Source organism: Lepidochelys kempii, chromosome 4 (genome assembly GCF_965140265.1).
Source record: "Lepidochelys kempii isolate rLepKem1 chromosome 4, rLepKem1.hap2, whole genome shotgun sequence".
Lineage (NCBI taxonomy): Eukaryota > Metazoa > Chordata > Testudines > Cheloniidae > Lepidochelys > Lepidochelys kempii.
The window spans coordinates 108,424,239-108,450,980 of NC_133259.1; the positions used below are offsets into that span (position 1 = coordinate 108,424,239).

General features: G+C 39.7%; 1 protein-coding gene across 13 annotated transcripts in view; it reads right to left on the reverse strand.

Moving 5' to 3' along the window:
- Positions 1–26,742, reverse strand: part of SLIT2 (slit guidance ligand 2) — a 424,049-nt gene that overhangs the window by 79,329 nt on the left and 317,978 nt on the right. For 8 of the 13 annotated variants that reach the window (XM_073342402.1, XM_073342413.1, XM_073342412.1 and 5 more), the window contains exons 13-22: positions 26,368–26,511; positions 26,062–26,225; positions 25,287–25,310; positions 22,933–22,950; positions 21,687–21,837; positions 13,946–14,020; positions 9,449–9,592; positions 7,568–7,711; positions 5,278–5,444; positions 3,798–3,930 (exon numbers count right to left, since the gene is read on the reverse strand). In XM_073342402.1, coding sequence (XP_073198503.1) covers positions 3,798–3,930; positions 5,278–5,444; positions 7,568–7,711; positions 9,449–9,592; positions 13,946–14,020; positions 21,687–21,837; positions 22,933–22,950; positions 25,287–25,310; positions 26,062–26,225; positions 26,368–26,511 — 1,164 coding nt within the window. The remainder of the gene's footprint in view (positions 1–3,797; positions 3,931–5,277; positions 5,445–7,567; positions 7,712–9,448; positions 9,593–13,945; positions 14,021–21,686; positions 21,838–22,932; positions 22,951–25,286; positions 25,311–26,061; positions 26,226–26,367; positions 26,512–26,742) is intronic. The other 5 variants (XM_073342404.1, XM_073342399.1, XM_073342407.1 and 2 more) reach the window with 3 other exon arrangements.

A 26,742-nucleotide genomic window follows, 5' to 3' on the forward strand; every position in this document is an offset into this window, starting at 1 on the left:
CGGACGGGGACACCGAGCAGAGAACCCCGGACAGTGCCCAACGCTCCTCAAAGGCGTCAAGGGAGTCGGTGGACGCCGCCGAGAGGAACTCCGCTCGGAGGCGTGAACGGACAGAGGAGCGGAAATAGGCCCCGCAGTCGCAGGAGACTCCGTCGGCCAACCTCCTCACCCTGGTTTTATAGATGGCCGCTTTAGCCAGGGCCAGGAGGAGGTTGACCAGGAGGTCCCGCGACTTAGTGGGGCCACGGACAGGGAGTGCGTAGATGAGAAGGTGAGGAGAAAAGTGCCACCAAAACCGTAACAAAAGATTGGTGAGGAGCCGGAATAGGGGCTGCAACCTGGCGCACTCCAGATAGACGTGCGCCAGGGTTTCCCTCACGCCGCAAAAGGGGCAGGTGTCCGGAATGGAGGTGAACCGCGCCAAATACACGCCCGTGCTCACGGCCCCGTGAAGGAGCCGCCAACTGATATCCCCGGCGGGCCTCGGCACTAAGGTGGAATAGAGGCTGGCCCACCGGGGCTCCTCACCCTCTAGAGGTGGCAGGAGGTCCCGCCACTTTGTGTCAGGGCGGGACGCGAGGGTGAGGACATGAAGGGTGTGGAGCACGAGCGTGTAGAGATGTCGTTTTGGCGCGGTCTGGAACCGGACCGGCTGCAGCTCACGCAGCCGGCTCACGGTGAAGGGGCGGGGGAGTCGGTCGGGTCCACGGGGCAGGGGCCCGATGAAAAGGTCCGGAGGGCCTGGGGTGGAGGGTGGGCGGGGCGCGCCCTCTCGCAGGACCCGGTCGAGGTAAACCCGAGCAGCGGGCGGCAAAGCGGCCCTCACCTCCTGAAGTACGCACAGGGCAGTACGAGGTCTGGAGAGCCCCATGCGCTGAGCGAGCGTCAGGGGATCCAGCCAGTCTCTCCGGTCATACTCCAGGAGGTCTCTGACTCTGGTGACTTCCGCCAGGACCAACCTCTGGCGCACCGAGGGGGACTCCGCCGCCTGCACACGGAGCTGGGGGTTGTGTAGCAGGGGCTCCGCGAGGAGGTCTTCCCCCAGGGAGGCCGCCACGGACCTGGTCGCTGCGAACAGTTTCCAGGTCCGGAGGAGGTCCTGGTAGAAGACCGGCAGCCCGGAGAGGTCTCACGGAAGACCCCTCGGGTGGAGATAAAGGAGCTGCCGGTCATATCGGAGCCCTCGGAGGCGGCGCAGGAAGGCGTGCGCCAATGCGCTCCATGCCGGACTACCTGCACCATAAAGGAGCCTCTGCAGGGCCTGGAGGCGGAAGACGTACAGGAGTCTGGTCGAAGGCAAATATACTGGCCACTGGACGAATAGTTTTCTGTTCCCTGAGTGACCAGAGCAGGGGCTGCATTAGAGCAATCAGGGAACCTGCTAGAACCAATTAAGACAGGCAAGTTAATTAAGCCACCTGCCAATTAAGAACATACTAGAATCAATTATGGCGGGCAGACTAATCAGGACACATGGTTTAAAAAAGGACCTCCCATCAGTTAGGGAAGGGCATGCAAGGAGCAGGGAGTGAGAAGGCATACTGCTGGAGGACTGAGGAGTACAAATGTGATCAGGCTTCAGGAGGAAGATCCTGCGGTGAGAATAAAGAAGGTGCTGGAGGGAGGCCACAGGGAAGTAGCCCAGGGAGTTGTAGCTGTAGCTGTCGCTGTCATGCAGCTGATACAGGAGACATAGACAGCTGCTATCCACAGGGCCCTGGGCTGGAACCTGGTGTAGAGGGTGGGCCTGGGTTCCCTCCAACTCCTGATCAGACACAGGAGAAGTTGACCTGGTCTGTGAGCAACACCAGAAGGGAAGGTCTAATTTGGAAAGGGATCTGGCCTGTCCCTGACCCTCTAGGTGGGACAACGGAGACTGCAGAGATTGTTCTCCATTCCCCCATGCTGGCCAGTGATGAGGTTAGCTGAGAGAATGGCAGGTTTGAGCCTCTAGCAGAAGCGGCCAAACTGAGGGCTGCCATGAACCTCTGAGGTGAGAAAATCTGCCAAAAAGTGCAGTATCCACCAAGGCAGAGGAGGAACTTTGTCACAAAAGGTATTTTTAAAAACTTTCTTGAAGGAGTAAGGTACTGTATATCGTGATAAAATTAATGAGGTTTGAAAAGAAAAATGTTAACAATTTATTATTTTATCTCTGTATCATTAAAAATAAGCTTTCACCAGTTACAAATTTTCTTCTTGGTTGCAAAAACCATTACTTGTTTGAATGAAGGAAATATTAGGGCAATTACATAATGAAAAGGAGATCACATCTTGGAAGGTGTATGCATTTTAATGAACAAGAAGAATTGATCAGGATGCAACTGCAAGCAGAAAACTAACTCCTTTGTTTTCTCTTTAAAAAAAAACAAATACAGTGAGCGGCATGCACACTTTAGACACTAACTTAGGTGCACAAAACTGCATGTAAGGGACTTATCAGTCACAAAAGGTGTTGCAGTCCATATGAATTTCTTTATATGTACAATTTTACAAGTCATTGCTCCTAAATGTGAATCAAATTGTATCTATCAGGCAGCAAGCTGTGTTTAATTGAGGAACTTATTAAAAACACTGATAGCAAAGGTGATCATTTTCTTTACTAGAATGTCAGTAAAATTACGGATGCATTTGTTATGGTATCCTGTTTTTACCATCAAACTACTGATGGATGTTTTAGAAACTTCTGAATAATTGTAGTTGTAAAACAAGGAAGCTATTAAAGTGTTAAAGGGCACACTTAAGATGCCTTCCAAAGAAAATATTTACATTAATGATTTTTAATATTAAACAGAGTGGACAGAAGATACTTCAATGCCTTCCTGTGTGTTTAATTATTAACTGCAGCTATTTGTAATTTGTAAGAGGAGATGATGAAATATTAAAAGGTATTTATTATTGAGGCTTTTCTGAGTGTTTCTTTACATCTCAAATATACAACATGAAGTTTCAAAGAAGTCATAACCCATTTTCTAAATTTGTTTCTGAAATTTTGCATTCTTTTGTGTATAAAATTTGGGTTGCCTCAAAATCTTTGAAGTGCATATGCATAGAGCATTTGTACATTCAAAACTGAGTAGCTGGCTATCTGCAAAACTAATTTGTACCCACAAATTATATCTATGAATAGAATTACCAAGTCCTAGGGAATCTAAAGACTTGAAGTTGGAAAATAAATACCCAAGAGGACATTTCTGAAAATCCGCCTTACGATATTCACAAAAGAATCTTTACTATTTTTCCAAATACACAACTTTTTTCATAAACAAGCCTCCACTGGAGAACTAATTGAAATTCATTTATTAAAAATTACTCTTTTCCTTAAATATGTTACTAAAAAATTCCTTAAACTATTGAAACGATAAGAATTTTAAATAGCTAATTGTCTTAATGCTATTTATGTTGTTTACTTTCTGCATTTCTTCCATGTTGGACAATGAAAATTCAATGCAACATTCTCTCTGTAAGCAAAAATATGTACCCTAAGTGCACACACACAGATCTCTCTCTACTATATATTAAGAGAAACTTAGCTAATCATAGAATACTACAATAATTCATAATTATATGGGCCTTTTTACTATTATAAACAGGACTTTTTTGTTATTAAATTCTTTTTATAAAGATTTCCTTGTTTGACTTACAGGTCTTAATATCTAACAAGCGATAAAGTCTCAAACTCCAGCTGATTGACAAATCTCAGTTCTTCGTTTTGCCTACTTACTCTGCCTCATTCTGAATCAGACAATATGATTCTGAACTTGGATTTAAGAAAAGGAAGAACTTGTGCTACTTACAGTTCAGTTACATCTTTTGGGATGCCTTTGGGCAAAACCTTAAGACCTTTATTGCTGCAGCGAACCACAGTATCTAGACAAGTACATTCCGTGGGACAGCGAGACAATGGAGAGCAACTGTTGTCGTCATTTCCTGGTTAGTGAAAAGAAACAGATAAATAAAGCTTTGCTCTGCAGAGAGCACTTAAGAATTGGCAAGAATTTAACACACTGTATTTAATTCCACTTAACAGACATGAAGGTTCCATCCATAGAGCACTGCAGTAGCTTCATGGATGGAAATAATTAAGTTATCACTTTTAGCTACATTTCAAATTATATCATTTATTTAGTACAACACTGTTTTTAGTATCTGAGGCATATTCTTTAGAAAAAGCCTCATTAAGGTAAGGTCAAAATTCCTAAACACAAAGTGACAAAGTAATATATACACTGATTTCTAAAAAATTACAATAATTTAAAGTAAATAAAGGCAGCATAGGGAAAAGTTATACATTTGAATATCAGCAAACATACAATTAAGATTGGAATTAGAAGGATTGGGATGTAAGAGAGGAGTAGCAGATTTTTCAAATATTTGCAGAGAAATATAAAAAAATCAATAACTAACACACTGACTGAGCAATAGTAATATAACATTTGAATATTTAGCCTGAACAAAAGTATTGAATTCAAGGGTCAGCGTTTGAAAACATTTTCATTTGTACAACCATTGGTCCAATTATCTCAATCTCCACTTTACCTCAAAATCATACAATATCAGGGTTGAAAGGGACCTCAGGAGGTCATCTAGTCCAACCCCCTGGCTCAAAGCAGGACCTAATTCCCAACTAAATCATCCCAGCCAGGGCTTTATCAAGCCTGACCTTAAAAACTTCTAAGGAAGGAGATTCCACCACCTCCCTAGGTAACTCATTCCAGTGCTTCACCACCCTCCTAGTGAAAAAGTTTTTCCTTATGTCCAACCTAAATCTCCCCCACTACAACTTGAAACCATCATTCCTTGTTCTGTCATCTGCTACCACTGAACAGTCTAGATCCATCCTCTTTGGAACCCCCTTTCAGGTAGTTGAAAGAGGTTATCAAATCCCTCCTCATAAGTCATGTGCTCCAGCCCCCTAATTTTTGTTGCCCTCCACTGGACGTTTTCCAATTTTTCTACATCCTTCTTGTAGCGTGGGGCCCAAAACTGGACACAGTACTCCAGACAAATACCAATTTACAGTACTGCACTGTAATTTTCAAAAGGTTTGTTGACCGATGTATATGAACAGTTGCATGCTTTTTAATCATCTCAAATTGTGTGTGCTCTGCTTCTAGAATAGACATGATTATTCAGGAGTTAAACTGGGATCACAGTTAACATTTATGAAATTTAAAAAAGAGTGCCTGTAATATGTACCACTTAGTCTATGGCATGTTATATGTAAGAGAGCTGCAGCACTACACTACTCTGACAGATCCAATATGAATTTCTTACCATCATCACAAGTAAAATCTTGAATTGCCACATCCTGGATGGGAATCTCTTTTAAGAAGTAGGGTTTCTGACAGCGAGGGTTTCCAGTTACAATGCGTTTCTTCCTCAGCCAATCTCCCAGCCAAGCCAGGTGGCAGTTACAGTTGAAAGGATTGGCCAGGAGGTTTCTGAGAACCACATGCAAACAATACATAATTTAGTTTCAATGATGTAACTTTGTTTTCATTTTAAAAAATACAATGTGTATTTTCAAAAAGTTCAACCTAAATGAAATTCTTCAAACAATTCCATAAGCAAACCAAAGCTGAGAGCAGCAATTTAGGATTTGTGCAGTGAATCTTGATATAGTTCATTTAGAAATAATTTAAACCTGTCAGAGATCTGACTTGCTGTCAAACTACCGTGCACTGATAAAGCAGTAACTTAATATAGAGATGAAGGCTGATTACTTTACATTATTAGCTTTAACCTGATAACAGCTATTTCATTAATTTGTCATCTCAAGATTTCCATCTTTTATTTGCTCCAGAGAATAAGTTTCTCATCTAAACTGACAGCTAAGTTGATTACATGTCAGTTATAAAAATGAATTTACTTCTACAAGTCTGAGTACTTTTGGCATCTCCTCACTTCACCACAACCCTATTGACAATTCCATTATTTAGAAACATGCCATCTTTAATCTGCACAAATTAGTCACTAGGTGTAAAGTGTCTCATTTTATGTGGAAAGAGGATTAAGTACTTTACTGAGCGGTGCTTCCCACTGTAATTACTTTTTTGGTAACCTGACTTCCTTAAACAGGCACTGTTTTTCCTTCTCCTCTCCCCTCTTTTCCTTTTCCTCCCACTGAATTAAAAAAAGATTTGAAGGCAGACAATGTATTGAAAATGTATTATTTCTAATACAGCCATTTCTTTTCACAGAAAATTGGACTGTAGTTTAATGCTCCATCATACAGCAAGTCTGAATTAAGTTACAAGGTAGGATTTAGACTACATATTAACTGCAGTTTCAAAAAGTAGAACACCAGTGTCAAGAATGCCAATGGCCATGGGAGCCCTGTAATACTAGGGCTTTCACAATTGGTTCAACCAGTGGAAGTGGCAATCATGGCAAACTTCTTATTCTAAAAACCCTGGTGTAAACAAAGGAACATAGGACCTGGAAGGGACCTCCTGGGTCATTGAGTCAAGTCCCTGCTAACGCAGGCAATCCTGTCATATAATTTCATTCACAAATTTATCAAGTTCCATCTTAAAACTAGTCAGCTTACCCCCTCCACTACTTTTAGAAGACTGCTCCAGAACCTCACTCCTCTCATGGTTAGAAACCTCCTTATAATCCTCAGTCTATATTTGTTCATGCCCCTTTAGACACATTTTACCCTCATGTCTACCCCCCACACCTCCACCCCTCTAAATATTTATAGAGAGCCATCATATCCTCATTTAGCCTTTGTTTTGCAAGGCTAAACAAGCAAAGCTCTTTTAGTCTCCACTCACACAAGAGGTCCTGCATTCCCCTGATCATCCTAGTAGCCCTTCTCTGCATCTGTTCCTGTCTGAATTAATCTTTCTTGAATATGGGTGACCAGAACTGTACATAGTATTCAAGATGAGGTCTTACCAGTGCCTTGTGCAATGGTGTTAATACTTCCCTAACTATATGCATTTCCAGTAGAAGGATCACATCTGCTGCTGCTACTTTTTTAAACAGACACATTGCACTGGTGGCTTATATTCTTCCTGTGATTGACTAATACAGCCAGATCTTTCTCTTTCTCTTTGTTTCCAACTGATTAACAGTTTATAGCAGAAATTCTTATTAGTTCCTAAGTGCATGCCACTGCACTTCATACTATTAAATTTCAAGCTATTTCTATGACTCTAGTCCTCTAGGTTATCTAATTCTTCCTGTATGCTATTCTGATCCTCCTCTGTATTGACAATGCCTCTAAACTTTGTCATCAGAATTTCGTTATCACTCTTCTACTTTTTGTGCCAAGGCCATTAATGAAAAGTGTTAAGTAATATCAGTCCCAAGACATTAAAGAAATTAATTTCTGTCAAGTTACACTATCAGTAAGTGTTTAAGGACAATGCCTGTATTCACATTTGAATATGTGCTTCAAGATGGCCCAGGACACAGACTTTCTGAAACTGACTATTGTATTTTTCTTTAGTGTAATCTTAATGTACACTGCAAGATTATGCACAGAAAATACAAATGTTATAAACACGTGAGTGGCTTCAAGTCCTGGATAATCTAAAAATATAATGTAACTTACAATGTAGAGAGTGAATGGAGAGTATCAAAGGCACCTGGAGCAACTGTAGTAATTTGGTTGTCATATAAGGAGAGCAAACGGACAGAACTCAGTCCTGTGAAACTGTCATTGCCTATACAGCTTATACGATTGCTCCTTAGCATCCTGAGAAAGAAAGGATTAACATTTATTACTTTAGGGAAGGTCCAATAGAATGATTTTATCGAAACATCTTTCTATGTTTTATTACGCTTAACATTTACTGAATTTAATCATATACTACATCTAATGTATGAAGATTTTCTTGAGCATTAACCATTTTGGTATTCAATATAGTTAAATATTACAAAAAATGAAGTATAATTATATCATATATATATTTATATTGTATTGCAGAGCAACAGAAACTAAACTGAGACATATTTTTGAAGACACCATTTATTATAATGAAAACTCACTGTAATTTTAGTGTTTTAGCTATATGAATATTTCAGTAACTTTACAGCTCATGTGAAGATACCAGCTGAGAACTGTGACAGCTTTCTCTTTGCTATCAGACAACTGCTTCTACAAATTAAACATTTACATGGTTATTTGTTACAATTTTTACATATTCTGGTGGTATTTCAGTCCATATTTCCGTTCATTAACATATGTAAACTAAATTGCAGGAAGCACTCTTAACTTGCTCAACAAATCTCAATTAACAGAAACCACTGGGATTCTAACACAGTGGTCCCAAAACTGTGAGGTATGCCCCCCGGGGGGCATGGAGTAACATCCGGGGGGCACAGCAGAACCTGGGGAAGCCCCATGGGTGAGGGAAGAGAGGGAGTGCCACACAGCCCCACTCTGCCTACATTTCCTCCCTGGTCCTGCTCCAAGCCCTGGCTCCATAGCCGGTGGGCAGACAAATTCCATTACTGGGAAGGGGGATGCAAGAGGAAAAGTTTGGGCACCACTGTTCTAACAACAAGTAGAAAGTTTAGAATCTTAAAAACAAAAATAACCTTCCTAAAAATAGACTTCTCTAAGTAATATTACAGGATCAATGCAGTTTCAAGTTTTGTTGTTTTTGTGCTTGATTGTTAATAAACCCTAGAATAATTTTTCCTACCTAGATTCATAAGAACAGCAACTATCACTGTCAAGTTTGAAATAAAAATAAAGCTAAACTTAAATTTAAAATCTTCGGTACAACATATCCAAAAATATCTGCATCCTTCTTTACTGCAGAGCCCAGAAGACTGCAGCTGTTGGCTCCGCAGAGGGCTGATCTGCTGATTAGAAAGTTTAGAGTACAAGAGAAGCCCCATAACAAAAACAACAGTTCTGTGGCTGAGAGTTGAGGAGTTACCTAGGAAGCAGAGAGGACTAGATAAGAATGTAATAACTTCAAGCCAGAGCCCACTGAATCATCATCTTTGGCTAACTGGCATTAAATCGTTTGGGAAAGACCCTCATCCCTCATTTCCACATCCACTGAATCTATCTCCTTCTTCTGGAGTAATTCTCAATAACAATTACCATGGACAGAATAAAAAATCCTATTCTAAGGATGTGGCAGTGCAGAATGCATAATTTCCATGGCTACAGAGATGGTTATTTCCATCTGCCCACAGAATCAGGAGCAGCCTCAGCTGCTGCATAGTTCAGTAGGCATGTACAGTTTTTGCAGACAAGTAGCCACAGAAATGAATTTCAACTAGATCAGGCCCGAAGTTAATGAATTCACACTCTAAGTGGAAAAGCTTGGTGTAAAATGGAAGTAAGAGCTAGGATATGCTTCCATATTCCATATTTTTTACTTCAAAATGAAGGTTACGAAAAACATAGGAATTTGCGTCAAGTCTAAGATCTGGCACAGAACGGGAAGAAAGACAACCAATTAGTTAGACTTACAATGTTTTGAGACTTTCTAGTCCTTTAAACATCTTGTGTCTAATAGTCTCCAAACGGTTACTGGTGAGCAACAGTTCATTCACACCAGATGCTCCTTCAAATGCTCCTTCTTCAATATCTGTGATCTTGTTATTGCTCAGATTTCTATTTTACATTCATGAAAAAGAATTAAAGAAAAAAGTCTTTTTTTAGTGTCTTCGGCTAATTAACTGTTAAAGAAACACTGCAGACTACCATAGCCTTAGGCTACTTTAAGTAGTTACTATGTAAAACTGGAGAATAAATTCATTTCAGTAAAATATCCAATACAGAGATTTTAATCCTGCAAAACAAATTTCAGTACAAATTTAACAATAGACTGGGATTTTCAAAGGAAGTTGAGTTTTTATCTGCCACTGAAAGAATATCAGGGTTGCTACCAGTGCCTGCATAATACAAGAAAAAATTTTCATCCATTTCTAAAGATACTCAATTGAAATACAGTGTGTTAATGTTTTAATTCCTTCCAGTGTTTTGAATCCGAACAACAATGTAATGTTGGTGCCTGAGAAACAAAACTGAAAGGAACTAGTTTAGTTTCAGTTTCTAAGCTGAGAGAGATACAAAAAGTAAATAAGTAGCACAAATGATGACAAGTAAATGAAATATTCATGATCTATACTATTACTAAAAAAGGTGAGGAATTTTTAAACCAACAAGAGATATGGTTTATGTCTCTCCTCTTGTGGAGAGCAGTTCTAAAATATGGGAAGAAAATCTGCAAAAAATGTTACACCTTTTTTGCAGGTTTTTGTCAGTGTTGAAATTTGACTCAAAACAAGTAGCAGTGACTTTGTATTTGGAAAAAGTATCTAATTTCAGTATTTACACATTGCTTTAAAGATTTTAGTGATACATCTGCAATACTTTATTTTGCTCTCTTCAAATACCCATATTCATATTTACTTAAATTTTAATTTAAACAACACCAAATATGTATTTATACACAGTCTGATATTATAATACAGTAATGACTTTTTACAAAGCAATTACATGATCAAAACAACATATAAAATGAAATGATTCTAAAGTCTTATTTCTTTTACTTGCTGGTATCTATGATATTTGGAAGAAAAACAAACATAATTTGGTGTTTTTTGGAACATCGCTTTTATTTATTCACTTTAAAAAATATATTACTCATTACATCTAAAATACATACACACCAGAATGAATCTGTATCAATATCTGACAAATGTAAAACCTAAGGTTGTTGCTTCAGCTGAGTTTTGACTACTCAGTTATTGCATAATATTTGTTTCAAATATACCTTGCTCTTGATGAAGGATATGATTTGGTCTGTGGTTAAAGCACAGGTCTGGGAACCAAGATCTCTATATCCCTAATCCCAGATTCACAGATGACTTGATGCGTGGTCCAGGACAATCTCCTTAGTTTCTTATTATCTGACTTTCTCCATGTGTAAAGTGGGAATATTACTATGCTATTTAGTGTTCACGGATTAGTTAATGTTTGTACAACTCATCAGTGAGGCCAAGTGATATAGTGTTATTACTATTGACAGAACATTAACTCGATTAAATATTTAGGCCCTAGTCCTCCAGTGTGCTGATCTATTACCTTTCCCCTGCATTCGCTGCTTGCAATAATAATGATATTATCGGAGTATATGACTGATCTTGATGTGTTACTCATTAGTTTGGAACAAGCAAGGGGACAAGTAGGTGAACAGAAGTAACTGGATTGCCAGGCTTGCTATATAAACAATTTGATACATAGAAATTGTTAGGAAATAATTGAAAAAGGATTGACATGACTGGTTAGTTTTAATGATTAGGCTTAATTATGGAAATGCAGAATGCCACAGATGGAACAGGCACAGGCATTGACCTTATGATAATTGGGGTATCAGAACAAATCTGGGTATGTATCCATGACATCTAGATCATAGAATATCAGGGTTGGAAGGGACCTCAGGAGATCATCTAGTCTAACCCCTTGCACAAAGCAGGACCAATCTCCAATCTTTGCCCCAGATCCCTAAATGGCCCCCTCAAAGATTGAACTCACAACCCTAGGTTTAGCAGGCCAATGCTCAAACCACTGAGCTATCCCTCTTTAGTATTAATCCGGGCTGAAATACTATATGCAAGTTAGATAATGTGGGGTAGAAGGTACCATGCCTAGTCTTCTTTCCTTGGGTACTCTCAGGCTCTGAACAGTTGTCAACTAGATCTGTGGCCTTCTGAGGTTCTCCACCTGCTAATTTTCATCTATTTTTATTAATCTTTTATAGTGTAAATATTAAATGTGTTTGGTTGGATAAGTTTATGCTGTGTAGCTGTGATGGTTGTACCAGGCCCTTTGAGGCCCCCTGCAGGAGAACTCGTGGTCCTACCACACCCTGCCCCAGGAAAGGAGAAGTGAAGGTGGGTCCTCTAGGCCTGCTCAGAGAGGCCCCAGGAGCCTGAGAGAGAACCAGAAGTAGAGTTGCAGAAAGCAAAATGCTGCCAGAAGGAGAGAGAGTACCTGAGAACTGTAATCCTAAAATAAAGGGTGAAAGGAAAGAGATTAGGTGGGAAGAAGCCCAGGGAAAACACTAGCAGCTAACAGATAAGGGAGTATTGCGTGACTGCTGTTCATAGGGTCCCTGGGTTGGGATCCAGAGTAGGGGTGGGCCCAGGTTCCCCCCATGGCCACTGGAGAGGTGGCCCAAGGCCCAAGAAGGGGAAAAGACTTGTTTAGAAGCCCAAGCAAAGGGCTGGAATTTAAATAATTCAGGGATGGGATTGAAGACCCTGGTTAGGGAAGACAGACCATCTTGTGAATTCTTGGTTACCCAACCAGAATAGGATTGAACTTGAGAGAGGACCTGGCTGGAGAGCTGGGGCAGGGAGTACTGGTGAAGACAAGAGTCTCAGGGGAGAAAGCCCTGGGGGCAGTACTTTATAACAGAGAAGGGAACAGGGAAAGACTTAAAAGTTAGCCCAGAGGGGACTGAGAATTGAGCCCAGAGACAAGACTGAAGACACTAACAAGGGCACAGCATAGTCCTTGTTGGACCTTTGTTACTCAGGAAGGAGTTCATTCATGCATATTGGCTGTGTGTGACTTGGCCAGAGAGTTGAGCCACTGACGACCGGCCTAGCAAGTTCAACAACCTATAGCAGGTGCCAGGAGCAGAAAAGATTGCAGCGCCACTCCCATCCAACAGGAGGCACTGCTGAGAGATGAGTACCCCATCACAGTAATATTAATAGGTATCATAATTATTTGGCTTCTTTGTAAAATTATAATTGAACCTATACCACTTTACTGCCAATCATTTCAATCCCAGAGAGAAGGGGGATTTCTTAGGCAATCTCAGGTGTAGCCCATTTTGGGAAAGAACCTGTGATTGATTATTAATAATAAAAATAATAAACAGTCCTAAATGACTCAACTGTGACCTAGAGTGACAAAGTAGGGGTGAGTGAGTAGTTGAAACGGACATGGCATTTGATCTTTGGTCTCTCTGAATCTGCTATATGAATACTGATAAGTACCACCAGTGATGGTGGTTTTCGTGGGGGGTTGGACACCCTCCCACTTGGAACTGGACTGTGCATATAGACTCATTTCACATATGGCTACTGAACAACCCTCGAACTGTGATAACTTTTGGCCATTACTAACCTAGGTTGGCTCCTTTTTTACCGTCACATGTAGCAGTCATTTTATTCTTCTCTTTATATAAGTCAACAGTGGATCATTTTTCATGAATTTGCTGGGATTGTATTGACATAAGTACCTTTCCTTGGTACTTATGTTTGCAGTTTGGAAGAAACATTAATAAAAAGACTGAACACTAAATATAGCTACAAAAAAGTGACATGTCCTCTTTACTCTCTGACAAGTATTTCTGTCCTTCACTAAGCTTAAACAAAAGACTTCTCATAGTGGGTTTTTTGTTTTGGTTTTTTGAAATGACTTATGAAACTGTCTAAACTTCTCTTGGAATATGAATTGCGGACATTAATTCACACGGATGAGCTATCAAGCCATTTTCCCAATAATTTAGTTTTGACATTTTCCCCTAATGATAGTTTGATAAAGCAAAAAGTCAAAAGCATGTCCTGAATGTGCTGAAAGAGGCAGAACAGCATGGTTAGGGAGTAATAGAGGAAGTTACAAAAGATTACTGGAACTGTTTTTGAACTGCTTAGGTTGCTAGATCCCTGATTTGTATGAATAACAGACCAGCTGGCTGAACACTAAACTAAAGGTGTCAAAGCTGTACAGCATGAGAAGTTGCAACTGACTGTGCCTTGCTCCACAGAAAAGAGCTGCCAACTTTGATCTAACTCAGTGATTAGGTCAAACCCATGCTACAGTACACCTTTTGATTTCTGAATGGAATATACTGCATCTCTCAGATGTGAACAAATACAATTTATAGAAAAGTACACCAGTGAACTACTATACCATTTGAACAGATGTCAGTGAAGATAAACTTACATTTTACGCAGCTGAGGAAGCTTCTTAAAGATCCCAGTCGCCTCTAACACTGTGAATTCATTGTTGTTCAGTCTCCTGGAGAAAACAGCAACAATACAGTCACAAAATTATTCCAGCACCAACATGGCTTGACAGACTATTTTCTAGATTACATGATTTTTTTCATAATATTTTAACTAAAATATCTGCAGTACTCAGGTAAGATTTCAATCTATGCTTCCATTTCTAATTCTGTAGTCACGGTGTACGCAAATCTGCCATCTCAATTAGAGTTAAGAATGCACAGGGCTCCAGGACCAAGAACAGAATGTAAATATTATAAATACAAAATCTGAGGGAAATATAAAATATGTTTTAATTTAGATCCTCTCTCTTTTTACTGATAAAGATGCATAATAAACTAACATAAAAGTCCATTGAGGGAATCTGATGTCTGCATACCTTCTACCCTAATCTGGCTTCTGGGATAGGGTAATACCACTATGTTACTATCCTCTTTCCTCTTGCTACTGGGAGGGAAAGCAATTGGCAGAACATGCAAAGAGCTAGTTGTTGGCAATATTCAATTAGGGAACAAACAGGAGCAGCCTCATGACCCCATCTGTCACATCTATAAACTTCGTTTTTGCAAGAGACTTTCAAGGTCCAGGACTAAAGGGCTGCTCATCTCTCTCCTTCACGAAGATGGGGGAGACTGCTCCACTGTTGAAGTTTTATTTCCCTCAGGGACAACACATCACAAATATTCCAGAGATGGTCCCATAGCAATTTGTAAATAAAAATCTTGAAGTATATACAAACAACTGAAAATTGTCCAGTGTTCATTACAGGATATTGGGTGAAGTCCGATAGACATCTGGAGAGTCTCACAGAAATATCATTTACAAGGATGAAATTATTCTTTTATGCTTCCAGTCTCTTGACTGGGAATAAAGGGCTCTACAACTTAGCGGTGTTTTTAAGCCCTAGGGTAGGCCCATGATTGCTAGCTGGTGTCAACATGTTCGGCCTTAGACCACTGACCTCAGGTCATTCCATTCCATCTACCGTCAGTGTCTAAGAAATCACCAAAAGCTACTCTTGTAGTGCTTCAGGAAGGTAGGTAATGAGCACCAGATGGTTGTTTGAAAAATCTTAAAACAGTGATTCTCTGGCCCAGAAACCAAAGCACCTTTAGCAGAGTGAGGCCTGAACCCTGAGAGGCTGTTAACTTGGGCCAACTTTTATATTTCAATATGGTATGCATTGATCCATGCATCTAATACACAAAGGGTCATTTTCCTTTCTTAGGCTTCTTTAAAAGGAAAAAAATCCAACCCCCTAGTCTCTTTAGTTTTAGGGTGCTAATGTTTTAATCTCCTTACCCCATTTAAGGATGGAGTCTAATTACCTTTTGTTTAAAGATCTGGGACTAGGACCTAACCAGAGATGAATGCCTGGATCACTATGGAACTCTAAATCTGACATGGGTCTAAACTGGGAAACACTTCTCAGGGTGATCTTGTTGGGAAAGAAGGTGAGAAAAGGAAAATGGCAAGAAAGCTGCTAGTTCACCCATCCTTCTAGTTGAGGTTATGGCTACCACTTTAAGTGATAAACTCAATGCTTGTCTTCTGGCTATCAATTTGAAGTGCACAGTCTTTTCAACAATTGATTGAAATCCTACATAAACTTGAATTGGGAAAGCGAACAGTTGTTTTGGACAGATGTAGAATATTTTCCAACCAACCTGAAGTACATAGGACATGCATTTCAAGAGGTGCAAAGCGCCCACAAATTCAAATGAGGCAAATGAGATGGAAAATCTGGTGCATACTGACCAATGAGTGTGACTACACTGAGTAACCTTTAAAGTGATCTTTGATAGGATAGAACAGGGTTTTGGATTCTATCCTTTCTACATCAATAAACAAGTTTACCGAGGACATGTAGCACTTCCTGGAAGAGCTGCTTTCCTACATGTTAACAGACTATCTAACATTGCAACACAAGCCTTCTCTAATGCCAGCCATTCAAGTATCAGGAGAAGCCTGTGAGGAGAAATGGGGGGGATCAGGCCCAGGTCCAAGAAGAAAGGGAAGGGTCTCTCTAGGACACAATAAGCATTTTCTATAGCATCCTTTGTGATACAGATGAGACTCAGCTGCAGTAAACCCAAAGATAAACAGACACCCTGGGGATACACAGGCCATGTAGTTCTCCTTGGCTTTAAGCTTGTAGACATGTAGTGATGTCATGAGGTAAGCTCTACCACTGGAAGCCTGAATATTCCAGAATAACCAGAAAATAGTCACCACGGAAAGGGGAAGAGGAAGGGATTCATAGACATCAAGAGGGATTTTTCTGCCAGGCTCCTTTGAGCAAATCTGACATTGAAGTAGCTGTTAGCAGGAATTGCTGCTTCACATGGAAACCAGAACTCAGATTTCCAGTCTGCTTGTCAAATAACTGTAAACTAGACTTCTTCATGAAGAAGCAGGTTGAATCTTGATAAGATATTGGTGGCCTCCAAAATCAAAGGCCAGTGCTCTTAGTTGAAGCAATGTTAGAATCACCAACCTGGTGCCTAGCTCTGACATAGTGCTTTTCATCATTAGATCTCAAAGCACTTTACAAAAGATATAAATAGGAAGTTATTAGGTACCATGGCCAGATCTTGGTGTTAGGGAACGATTTTAAGATTTTTCTCTCTATTTTGGAGTTTCTTGGTAGTTGGTAGGTTATTCCTGTATGAAGGACAAGGAAGATGGGATGAAGTGCTGGATCTTTCTTGTTGCAAGCTGAGGCTCATGCAGCATCACTGCTTTTGGTGCTGCATGTGTGGCGATATAATGTACACTACTATAATAAAGTCAAGTCCTCAGTGGACCTGCAAGGAAGTAAGACACATGGCCTGAAGGGTTGGAACTTGTATGGTTGTGGATCACATGGAATTTATATGGTTGGAATTGAAGAACTACTCTAGTGAACAGCTTAGATTTTGAATTGTTAAATATTTGTTCAAGAGGTTTGTTTTCTGTGATCATCGTATTCCATACACATAGCTCTAAATCACAATGAGAGCTTCTTTCTCTATTGTTCCATTGGTGTCAGTGTTCTCCTGGCAATGGCAATTATGCTGGCAGTGTTTGTCATTGTGTGCTGGTGATGCCACCATCAAGTGTTTCTTTGCTTGAAAGTAGGATATTACACTGTCACTGGTCAAAGCAGATAAGGAAGCAACAAACTGAGGGCATCAGTATAGCTTCTCAAGTTTGGACTTCTCAGGTTTATGGCTTCTCTTTTAAGCTACTATGGCGGAGTGTGAAATGAAGTGTGCACAACAGCTGAGCATTTGCAGGAAGCTGTGTACTTCACTGACACTCTGTGGTGCTGCTAAACTTTTGATGGCGACTATCCAGTTTGTTTCTGGTGTTATGCCAGCTGCTGAAAAGTTATAGCAAAAAACAGTAAAGAGGATTTATAGAACTGATATTTTGTTCCATTTAGAGTGAGGTTCTTCTCCTGGAGTGTCTTGAATACTGATTTCAGTGATTTGTCAAGGGCCTCATGAGTTGTCCCACACGTCAGAAAGTAATCAGCAAAGTATCTTACTTCCGGGATGCCTTATAGAGCTTGTTGGATTGTGTTCCAGAGCACCTCAATAGCAGAACAGATACTGCGTGACCACCTCCTGTGCCCTTATTTTCTAAAGGACTTTGGGAACAAATAGCAGAAGAGGAAATGATGATTAGAGCAAGGCTTGGTTCACTTGACAGTGATTCATTACCCACAATTATGCCTCTATCCTGGCGCTATTATTCATGTGTGTTGCAAACAGGTCTGTGGCTGGTCCTGAACTAATCCGGAGAAATATTTTCTTGATGAAATCCTAAGTGCTGAGCCAGTTCAACCCTCCAAGTACATGAGTGGCCCAGATAACAAGTAGGAGAAATTCTGCAAAACAGAACATCTTTCTCATCTCCTTGGATAGGGACTTGCTGCTTGTTCCACACTGCTTGTTAATTAGCTATAACTGCAGATATTGTGTCTTAGCGTACATCCACACTGCAATAAAAGACCCACAGCATGGCTGCAGCTGACCCCGGTCAGCTGAATTGGCTCATGGGGCTAAAAATTGAAATGTAGATGCTTGGGTTGGAACCTCAACTCTGAAACCCTGCAAGGCGGGGTGGATCTCAGAGCCCAGGCTCCAGCCTAAGCCCAAACATCTACCCTGAAATTTTTACCACACACCCGAGCCCTGTGAACCCAAGTCAACAGACCTGGGCTCTGAGCTTCAGTGCCATGAGTGTGTGTGTGTGTTTTTTTTTTTTATTGGAATGTAGCCATACTTTTTAAGGCTAGAGGCCTGGAGCCAGCCAACCCTGAACACCTGAGCATGAATCTCCTGATTCTCCTCTAAGAGCAGTAGGAAGTTGCAGAGTTTTTTCAGGGAGTTCTCAGGAAGAACAGAAGTGAGTACAGAGGCTGCTGGGAGTGAGTAGGCTCCAGCAGAGAAACCTGAAACCTGGGTAGGGAGACAACAGGCAGGGAAGGTCTGGGAAATTGCATGGACTTGAAAACTTTATTTTGAATGTTTGTTAATTTAATAAAGCAGGGACCCCTGACTGGGAGAAGGACTGGGGCCTGGAAGCCAGAGCCAGAAGGCTGAGCTCCAGCCAACAAGGTCTGGGAGTAGGCAGCAGGGAAGTTTGGAGCTGTGCCAGCTTAAGGCTGGCGGGAAGACTTTTGTGTTTGCTGTTTTTAACTTTAAGTTAATACACCAGACCCTATTAGAAGATTTGTAAAAGACTCTTTTTAAGTTTGAGTAACCAAGAGGGTAAACTGAGGTGAGGGACTGCTTATAGGGCTGCCACCTCTGAGGCCATGAGGGGTGACCGGGAGAAGGCCACTCATTGACAAACAGCATGGATCTAGATCCATCCTTGAGCTTGAGGAGAGTGATGTGGTATTTCTCATCAATTCTAGAATCCTTAAGATGAGAGAGATAAAAGTTGCTCCCTAATTCCTTTCTGCTGAAGAGCAGTGACGATTAGCACACAGTGAAGATTCTCCAATGCAATCTGCATTGATTTCTCCCACGACCTTAAGAAAACACTCAGTTCTGGATGTCACCCACTTTGCAGCTCCCCTCACAGAGCATTGATGGGTCCATGATACAACCTTTGTTGACAAATACAGGATTCCCAGTAAAACAAGGGAGGCTGAGATGCCTGGATCTTTTCTGCCGTGTCCACTTTCTTGCCCATTGTCAAAACTGGCTCCTCTATGGAGGGATGTAGTGTTCTGGAAATAGCTTCTATCAAACTAACTTGATATCTTTTTTTTGGGGGGGGGGAGGGGCGAATTAGATTACAAGATTGCCTGCTGAAACAACCACCACTACCTGCCTCTTCAGCTACTGCCCTATTTCTCTTCTTTGTCAAACTCAGTGGTTGTAGACAACATGTTCACGAACTTGTATTCCTCTCCTCCAATTCCCTGTCTCCCATCAATCAGTTTCCACTCTCTCTACTTAAACTGACCTCACCAAAAAGTTTTTGAATGACTTCTTAGCCAAAGACCAGTGCCTCTGCTCTATCCTCATCCTCCTTGACTTCTCTGTACTTTGACACCACTGATCATTCTCTTCCTCTTGAAATCGAAGACTCCTGCTTCTCCTCCTATCTTTCTGATCCACCTGAATTGTATCATTTGGTGGGGTTTTGCCTTCTTTCTCCTTCAGTGAGCACCTCCCAAGGCTGAGTCCTTAGCCCTTGGCTCTTCTCTCTCTCTCCATCATATATCTAGGCACTGTTATACACAAGCATGGCTTTACGTACTATATGTCAAGAACTTGCATATTTATTTCTCCACTAAAAACCAGTCTCCCTTGACCCAATCTTGCATCAAAGCTTATCTTTCAAACACCTCTTCATTGACATCTATCAAGCAGCGCAAATTTAACATGGCCAAAACTGAACTTTTGCTTTTCCCACAAAAGCCTCCTCCTCTCCTCAGTTTGTCTATCCTCATGAACATCACTTAGCCCTGCAATTTGGGCATCCTCTTCAATTTGGGCATCCTCTTCAATTCAGCCCTTTCTCTTAACTCACATATTCAGACTATATCCAAGTCTTCTTGTTTTAACATTTCAAGGATTTAGCCTTATTGGTCTGTACAGACTGCTAGGACCCTTGTTCGGGCCTTCATCACTTCATGCCTCAACTACCATAATCTCATCTTGACATCAGTTACATTGCACCTCCTCCAATCCATTCAAAATGCTGCTGCTAGCACCACCTTTCTGGCTTGTCACTCTGACTGTATTATATCTCCCCTCCTTGCGTCTCTACACTAGCTCTCACTCTTCCACTGCATTAAACACAAGCTCCTTGTCTCTGCCTTTAAGCCCCTTCACCATTTAGTCCACCCTATCTGCCAGGTCTACTAGCACATCAAGGCATCAACTCATAAGAACCGCCAGACTGGAGCAGACCAATTGTCCATGTAGCCCAATATCCTGTCCTCCATCATTTTGTATGTGTAGTTGCGATTATGATTTCCAATGTGCATTACTTTGAACTTAACAACATTGAACTTCATCTGCCATTTTGTTGGCCAGTCACCCAGTTTAGTGAGATCCCTTTGTAACTCTTTGAAATCAATTTTGGATTTAACTATTTGTGTAATCTTGGATCATCTGTAAACTTTGCCATCTCACTGTTTACCACATTTTTCAGATCATTTATGAACATGTTGAACAGCACTGGTCCCGGTAAAGGTCCTTGGGGGACCCCGCTATTTACCACTTTCCATTGTGAAAACTGACCATTCATTTCCTACCTTTTATTTCCTATCTTATAACTAGTTACTGATCCATGAGAGGACCTTCCCTCTCATCTTCTGACCAAGCTTACTTTGCTTAAGAGCCTTTTGGGTGTGACCTTGTCAAAAGCTTTCTTAAAGTCCAAGTACACTATATCTAAGGGATCACACTTGTACACATGCTTATTTTCACCCTCAAAGTATTCTAATAGATTAGTGAGTCATGATTTCCCTTTACAAAGGCTGTGTTGACTCATGTATGCATCTGATAATTCTGTTCTTTACTACAGTTTCAACTAATTTGCCTGATACTAACGTTAGGGATGTTACATTAGCTTTCTTTCAGTCATCTGGCATAGAGGCTGATTTAAGTGGTAGGTTACATACTAGTTGGTAATTCTGCAATTTCATATCAGAGTTCCTTCAGAACTCTTGGTGAATACCATCTGGTTCTCGTGACTTATTGCTGTTTATCAATTTGTTCTAAAACTTCCTCTATTGACACCTCAATCTTGGACTGTTGTCTTTGTTACACGTCTGTACATCACCGAGGATAATGTGATCCTGCTTCTTGATTGGGTCAGCGAGTTGCTACTTTAATATAAATAAAAAATAAAACCCTGCCCCCCCCACACAATAAAAAAATAAAATAAACAGTGGATAATCATGGAGTAGAAACATGGCATGGTACAGCAGTTACCTTATTAATTTGTTAGTTTAGATATTCAGTTTTGCTTTTTGGGTTGAGTGTTAACAAAAATGTTTTAAATTTGGTTATAACATCATTCAGTATTCAAAACAATGGGGAGGGGGAAGGGAGTAGTTTGAGCTTTCTTTCCCCCTCTTTCTTGTAAGCTGTTTTGACTTTTAAAACCAAAATGTTAGCTGTACTCCCACTGACGAGCAGCATGTTATTGCGGGTTGAACTTACAACTCTGCTGTGTACTGGGGTACGTGGTCAGGAATTTTGTTGAGCTTCTGATTGGAGCAATCCACTGTGGTTCCTTCACAGCGGCATTTTTCGGGACAAGCCAGATCTGCAAAGCAGTCTCCACTTAGTTTTGATCGGTAATCTTCGGTGCCTGTGGAAGAGTCAAGCCAAAATATAGACACTAAGTCCATAGAGTATGAGATTCATTTCTCATGAGAAAATTTAAAATGATAGATCTGCAATGCAGACTAAAGGCGAATAACTTGAGAAATGTTTCATAAACTTTGTGCTACTAAACAGACATTAAGGCTTCAAGAGAAGGTTCAAATACAGGGGCTTGAGATATGCTGGAAAACTTGTGACCAAGTTCGTGGTGATGGGAGAACACTGAAAACTTATGCTTTTCACAGCTGTACTTTCTGCTGATTGTGCTGTCAGCCAATCTTGCCTGGTTTACATCTAATCACACAAATGCCACTGATTATTACAGAATTTATTTTTCTTTGTGTGTCAAGATTTAATAGATTCTTCTATGCCATTTCTTTTTTCTCTTGTTATTCTTTTTGTTGTTGACTGGACTTCATTAACCTTCTAAATTCATTTCTTTTACAGTTCCCAATCCTCCACATAATCTCAAATACAGAAGATTCAAAGCCCTATTTTATCCTTTAATTTTAAAAGTGTGTAATCCTGACTTAAGCCTCAGCAGCTTGCCATGCTGTAGAAAGCTGCGTGACGTTCCATGGTGCTTGACAGAACCATGTTTTACTCATACCTTGCAACCACATGGTTAGATCAAGCACAACAGAAAATCTCGCTAAATTATCATAACTGCATCCACTAGGCCAAGGACAAAAGCAAGGGAAAAAGAGGAAGGAATAGGGAAAAGCTACAGAATCTCTTGAAGTTTAATACTTGCTTACATGACATGGCATTCCTATTACAGGATGTCCACTGCCACTGTAACAGTATTAGTGTCACAGCTTAACTAAAAAGTAGAAGAAATAGACCACACTGCAAGTTTCTTCCACCATTTCCCACAATCAACAGAACAAAAATAACATCCTATCGATATCAGAAGAAAACATCAAGTAAGGAACTGAGGGTGGGTGACAGGGAAAACAGATACAAGCTCAAAGGACCTGTGGGTTCTTCTTGGACAAAGGTGGAAAGACACTAGTAGAAGAAGGTGCACCAAGGTTGGGAAGTACACTGTGATTTAGTTCAGACACTGAACTTTACTTACAGCCAAAATGGTGAACTCCTGCAAAAGTAAAGATAGCCAAGGAGGAAAGAAAGACAGAGTAATCCCAATTAAAATAAAAACATGAAACTAAGCCGTCTCATTCTCTTGCCTCAATATTATTTCTCTGATTACAGGATGTTGCAATGAGGCACCATCTTTAGGACAGAGAGAAGAATTCATTTTAAGTGGCATACAAAACTTCAATTAAGCTAAAGGGTAGAGATTAATTATGAACTATTTATAGGATGATATTTTTCATGTGTTATAATTTATCATTTTAAAAATTCTTTTATTATGATAAGATAGAGTAATGCTGCTTTATACAAATTTATGCTAAGCCACTTAAAATAAAAAAATAATCAAAGAAACTTTGGGGAAACAGTCACAAGTGCCATAGAACAAAAGAGGCCTCACATACTGTAATATTTTAGCATCTACTTAGCTTCAAGTAATGTATATGACATAACTACTTGAAATATTTTTATGAACAAATACAAAAGCAGAATTTGTTCAAGTTCCTGCTTTATTACTGTTATAACCTTTAGTCTCCAAACATGACTCTGTGGGAATACTATTAAAATAGTTTAAGGTCTGTGGACCCAGATCTCTCAGCTATAAAAAGTCCACATTCAACCTGCTATAGAAAATGCTGATTTTTTTAAATGATATTTATCTAGGCAAAGTGTATCCAATTTTTTTTTTAATGGGACTTTGACAATTACTCATGAGCAAGAAAAATTGTAATTTGCATAGTAGTTAAAATTAAATCACATAAAATATTTAGGTCAAGATCTCCAAAGTTTGAAGAAATGTTACACATTGTACTCTGTCCATTATTTACTTAATAGGAAGAGGATACACTGAAGCCACACTTCAAAAAGTACCATTCTCAGAACTTCCTGATGTGTTTCACGTTTTAGCAATTACATTTTTTAGTAGTATATTATTTCTTGTAGGTAAACAAATCAGAGCTATGTGTAGCCATGTTTAGATTACCTGTTAAAGATATTTGCTAGTAAAATGCTTCTAATTTAGAGACAAAAGTCATTTTGGCAATATTGAGTAGAAGTGTCTCTGTGTGAGGAATACAGGTGTTCTACTCATTATGGAATTCAGGAGGCGAGATAGATTGGGGAAATCAGATCTCCCTCCCCCACTTTAAGCTATTTTAAAATAATAAGTTCCTGCTGCTGCCAGTGATGGCAAACTACTCTCCTTGCCCAGTTTTCTTTTTTCCCTGCAAAACTCAAGCCAACGTATTAGTAGAAGGACACACAAAATGTCACACGATCATTCCAGCTTAAAGAAAATTGCATGGCACTAAAAGCAAAGCTGTTAAACACACCTGTTAAAAGGTAATAGGGTAAGATCAATCAATAAATCAGTATTTAAAACACTGCAGAAAGACAATATACATGTAGTGTTTGAAAGAACAAGTGCATTCAATTAACTAATGTAAATATTTTTCTAGATATTAAACTGTGAGAAGCTTTTTGTAGTTATACTCCTGTGTACTTGGCCAATTGATTATTTATCACCTGTTAGGAACATAAGTATTTTTCTATAAAGAAAGCAGTGCATATGCTTGACAGCAAAGGGAAAAGAAACAAATTTCAAAGAGCTAGGGCAATACCATTTTTCCTTTGGAAAAATACAGTACTTTAAAGTGATGTTTACATTTCTGTTTCACCCCAACTCTTAAATTTTGTTTCCTATTTAACAAAGTATTTCTAACTCACAGTGTGTGAGAGAGATTTTAAAATGCCTTTAATGAAGAACATCAGCATTCTTTTCCTGGCATTCTGTTGTGATTTCATAAAACACAGGAATCATAGGGTCACAGGTGAGCAAGTATAGTTGCAAATACACAGCAGAGAACTGCTGGTTTAGAGCATAAAAGCAAAGCAAGAAAGGGTTCCTTTTTTTTAAAGTGGCTTTAAGTTGTACTAGCTCTTTGACAGAAGGAAGATTTTCTGTGTTTAAAAGCAGCTCAATAGCTACATTTTAAAAACAGTAGTGTTACAGTAGGTAAGATATACAAGGTAGGTAAAGATGTCAGTTGGAATATATAGTAACAGGTGCAAACTTCTAACTAATGTAAATAAAAGTACCATTTTCATAGGCTATGTGCAGATTTGTGAGACAAAAAAGATATCAGGAGCTGCATGCAAAGCCCTCGTATTCAGAAAACAGAACTACTAGTAATCTACACAAGAAAATATATCTATCTACAGAGTATGACTATACTTAAAACACATGCATCTGTTTCCTAAAGCTATGACAAATTTTGCTTTTGGGTGGGGAGAGGAGAGGGTGTCTGCAGTTAGTCAGTCTTACTGCAGAGCCAAACCTACCTGGAATGAAATACTGTTCTTTAGCTAAATAAAAACAAAGAGAAAAAATAGAAGATGCACCTGAATGTCAGCAAGCAGAGAATGCGTTCTACTAGATTAAGTATGGACTACAGTTAACTGCAGATAATTACGTGAAAAAAAGTGTATTCACCGCAAAAGCTGATAAATGACATGTGAATAGTTATAACTATATCCGGAACATGGATAATAAACAGCTTTCCTTTGGTAGTTGCACTCAAGGCTGAATAAACTGTAGAATGTGAAATGCACCTGGAACAGCTGGATGCCATATGACAGAGGTTAGGGCTTAGAAAAATGTAAGTAGGAAATGGAATAAGATTAGAAAAAGCAAACAGTAAATTTCAGTATGAGGTAAGCTCCCTGTGTAACATGAATAGATCATGTTTCCATATTTAGCTTGAAATATTTAGATCTTTCATGTATTCCAAAGCCTTGTGAAACTTTGTTTAAATGATTTACGATGGTGATCCTTGTAGAGAATAACTCGTATCATTTCATTCTGAAGTTCTGTATATTACATTTCCTCTGTTAGATTTAGTGCTAGTTAGATTTAGTGCCAAATGTGTTAACTACACTATGTTCCATGATCAAATAATGTGAGCCGCCCATTATTTTCCCCTTTGTTCAGTAGAAGAACAAAAAAGGTTCTGCAATGTTTAATAATTCAGTAGAGAACCAGCTGCTTTTATTAAAACTTCTGTAACCACTGTTTTTGGCAAGAAAAGAGAAATAGCAGCTGAACTAAGCAAATTACCTGAGCAGCGGAATTTCTTGCTTTTGATCTGGCCAATCCTTTTGTTTGCCAGACGGCGGGGGCTGGTGCAACGGGCACCGCTGGTCTCAATAGGGTTTGTATGAAGATAATCCGCCAGCCACTTCAGATGGCAGTCACAAATAAATGGGTTCTGAGCCAAATGCCTTTCATGAAGGGAAAAAAAATTTTTTTTTTTACACATTATTTGCAATTAGTCTCAACTATTCCTGAAATGCTCTTATGTTACAGAAGACAAACATAAATAGAAAGTTGCATTACATACAACACAAGTAAAAGTATACATACAAAGTCTGAATTGCACGTAGGGGTGAAAAGGTGCCTTTAGCAATGGTTTGAAGCTTGTTATCATACAAAGAGAGAAGGTTCAGGTTGTGTAGATCTTGGAAAGCATCTACTCGTAGACAATTTATCTTGTTGGCATTTAATAATCTGTTATATGAAAGACAATTATAAAATAGAATTAGTTTACTGTCACTCAAGCTTCACTGTGGTATCACCAATAATTCTTTGTACCCATTTGTAACTGGAACAAGATTATTTTGTTTGATATTATACAAGCCTTAATTAACAAGCACACAATTTTTTTTTACTGAATTAAAAACTTATTTACGTGTTCTATAATTATTCTGTACCATTTACACATAGGAGTTGAAATGCACT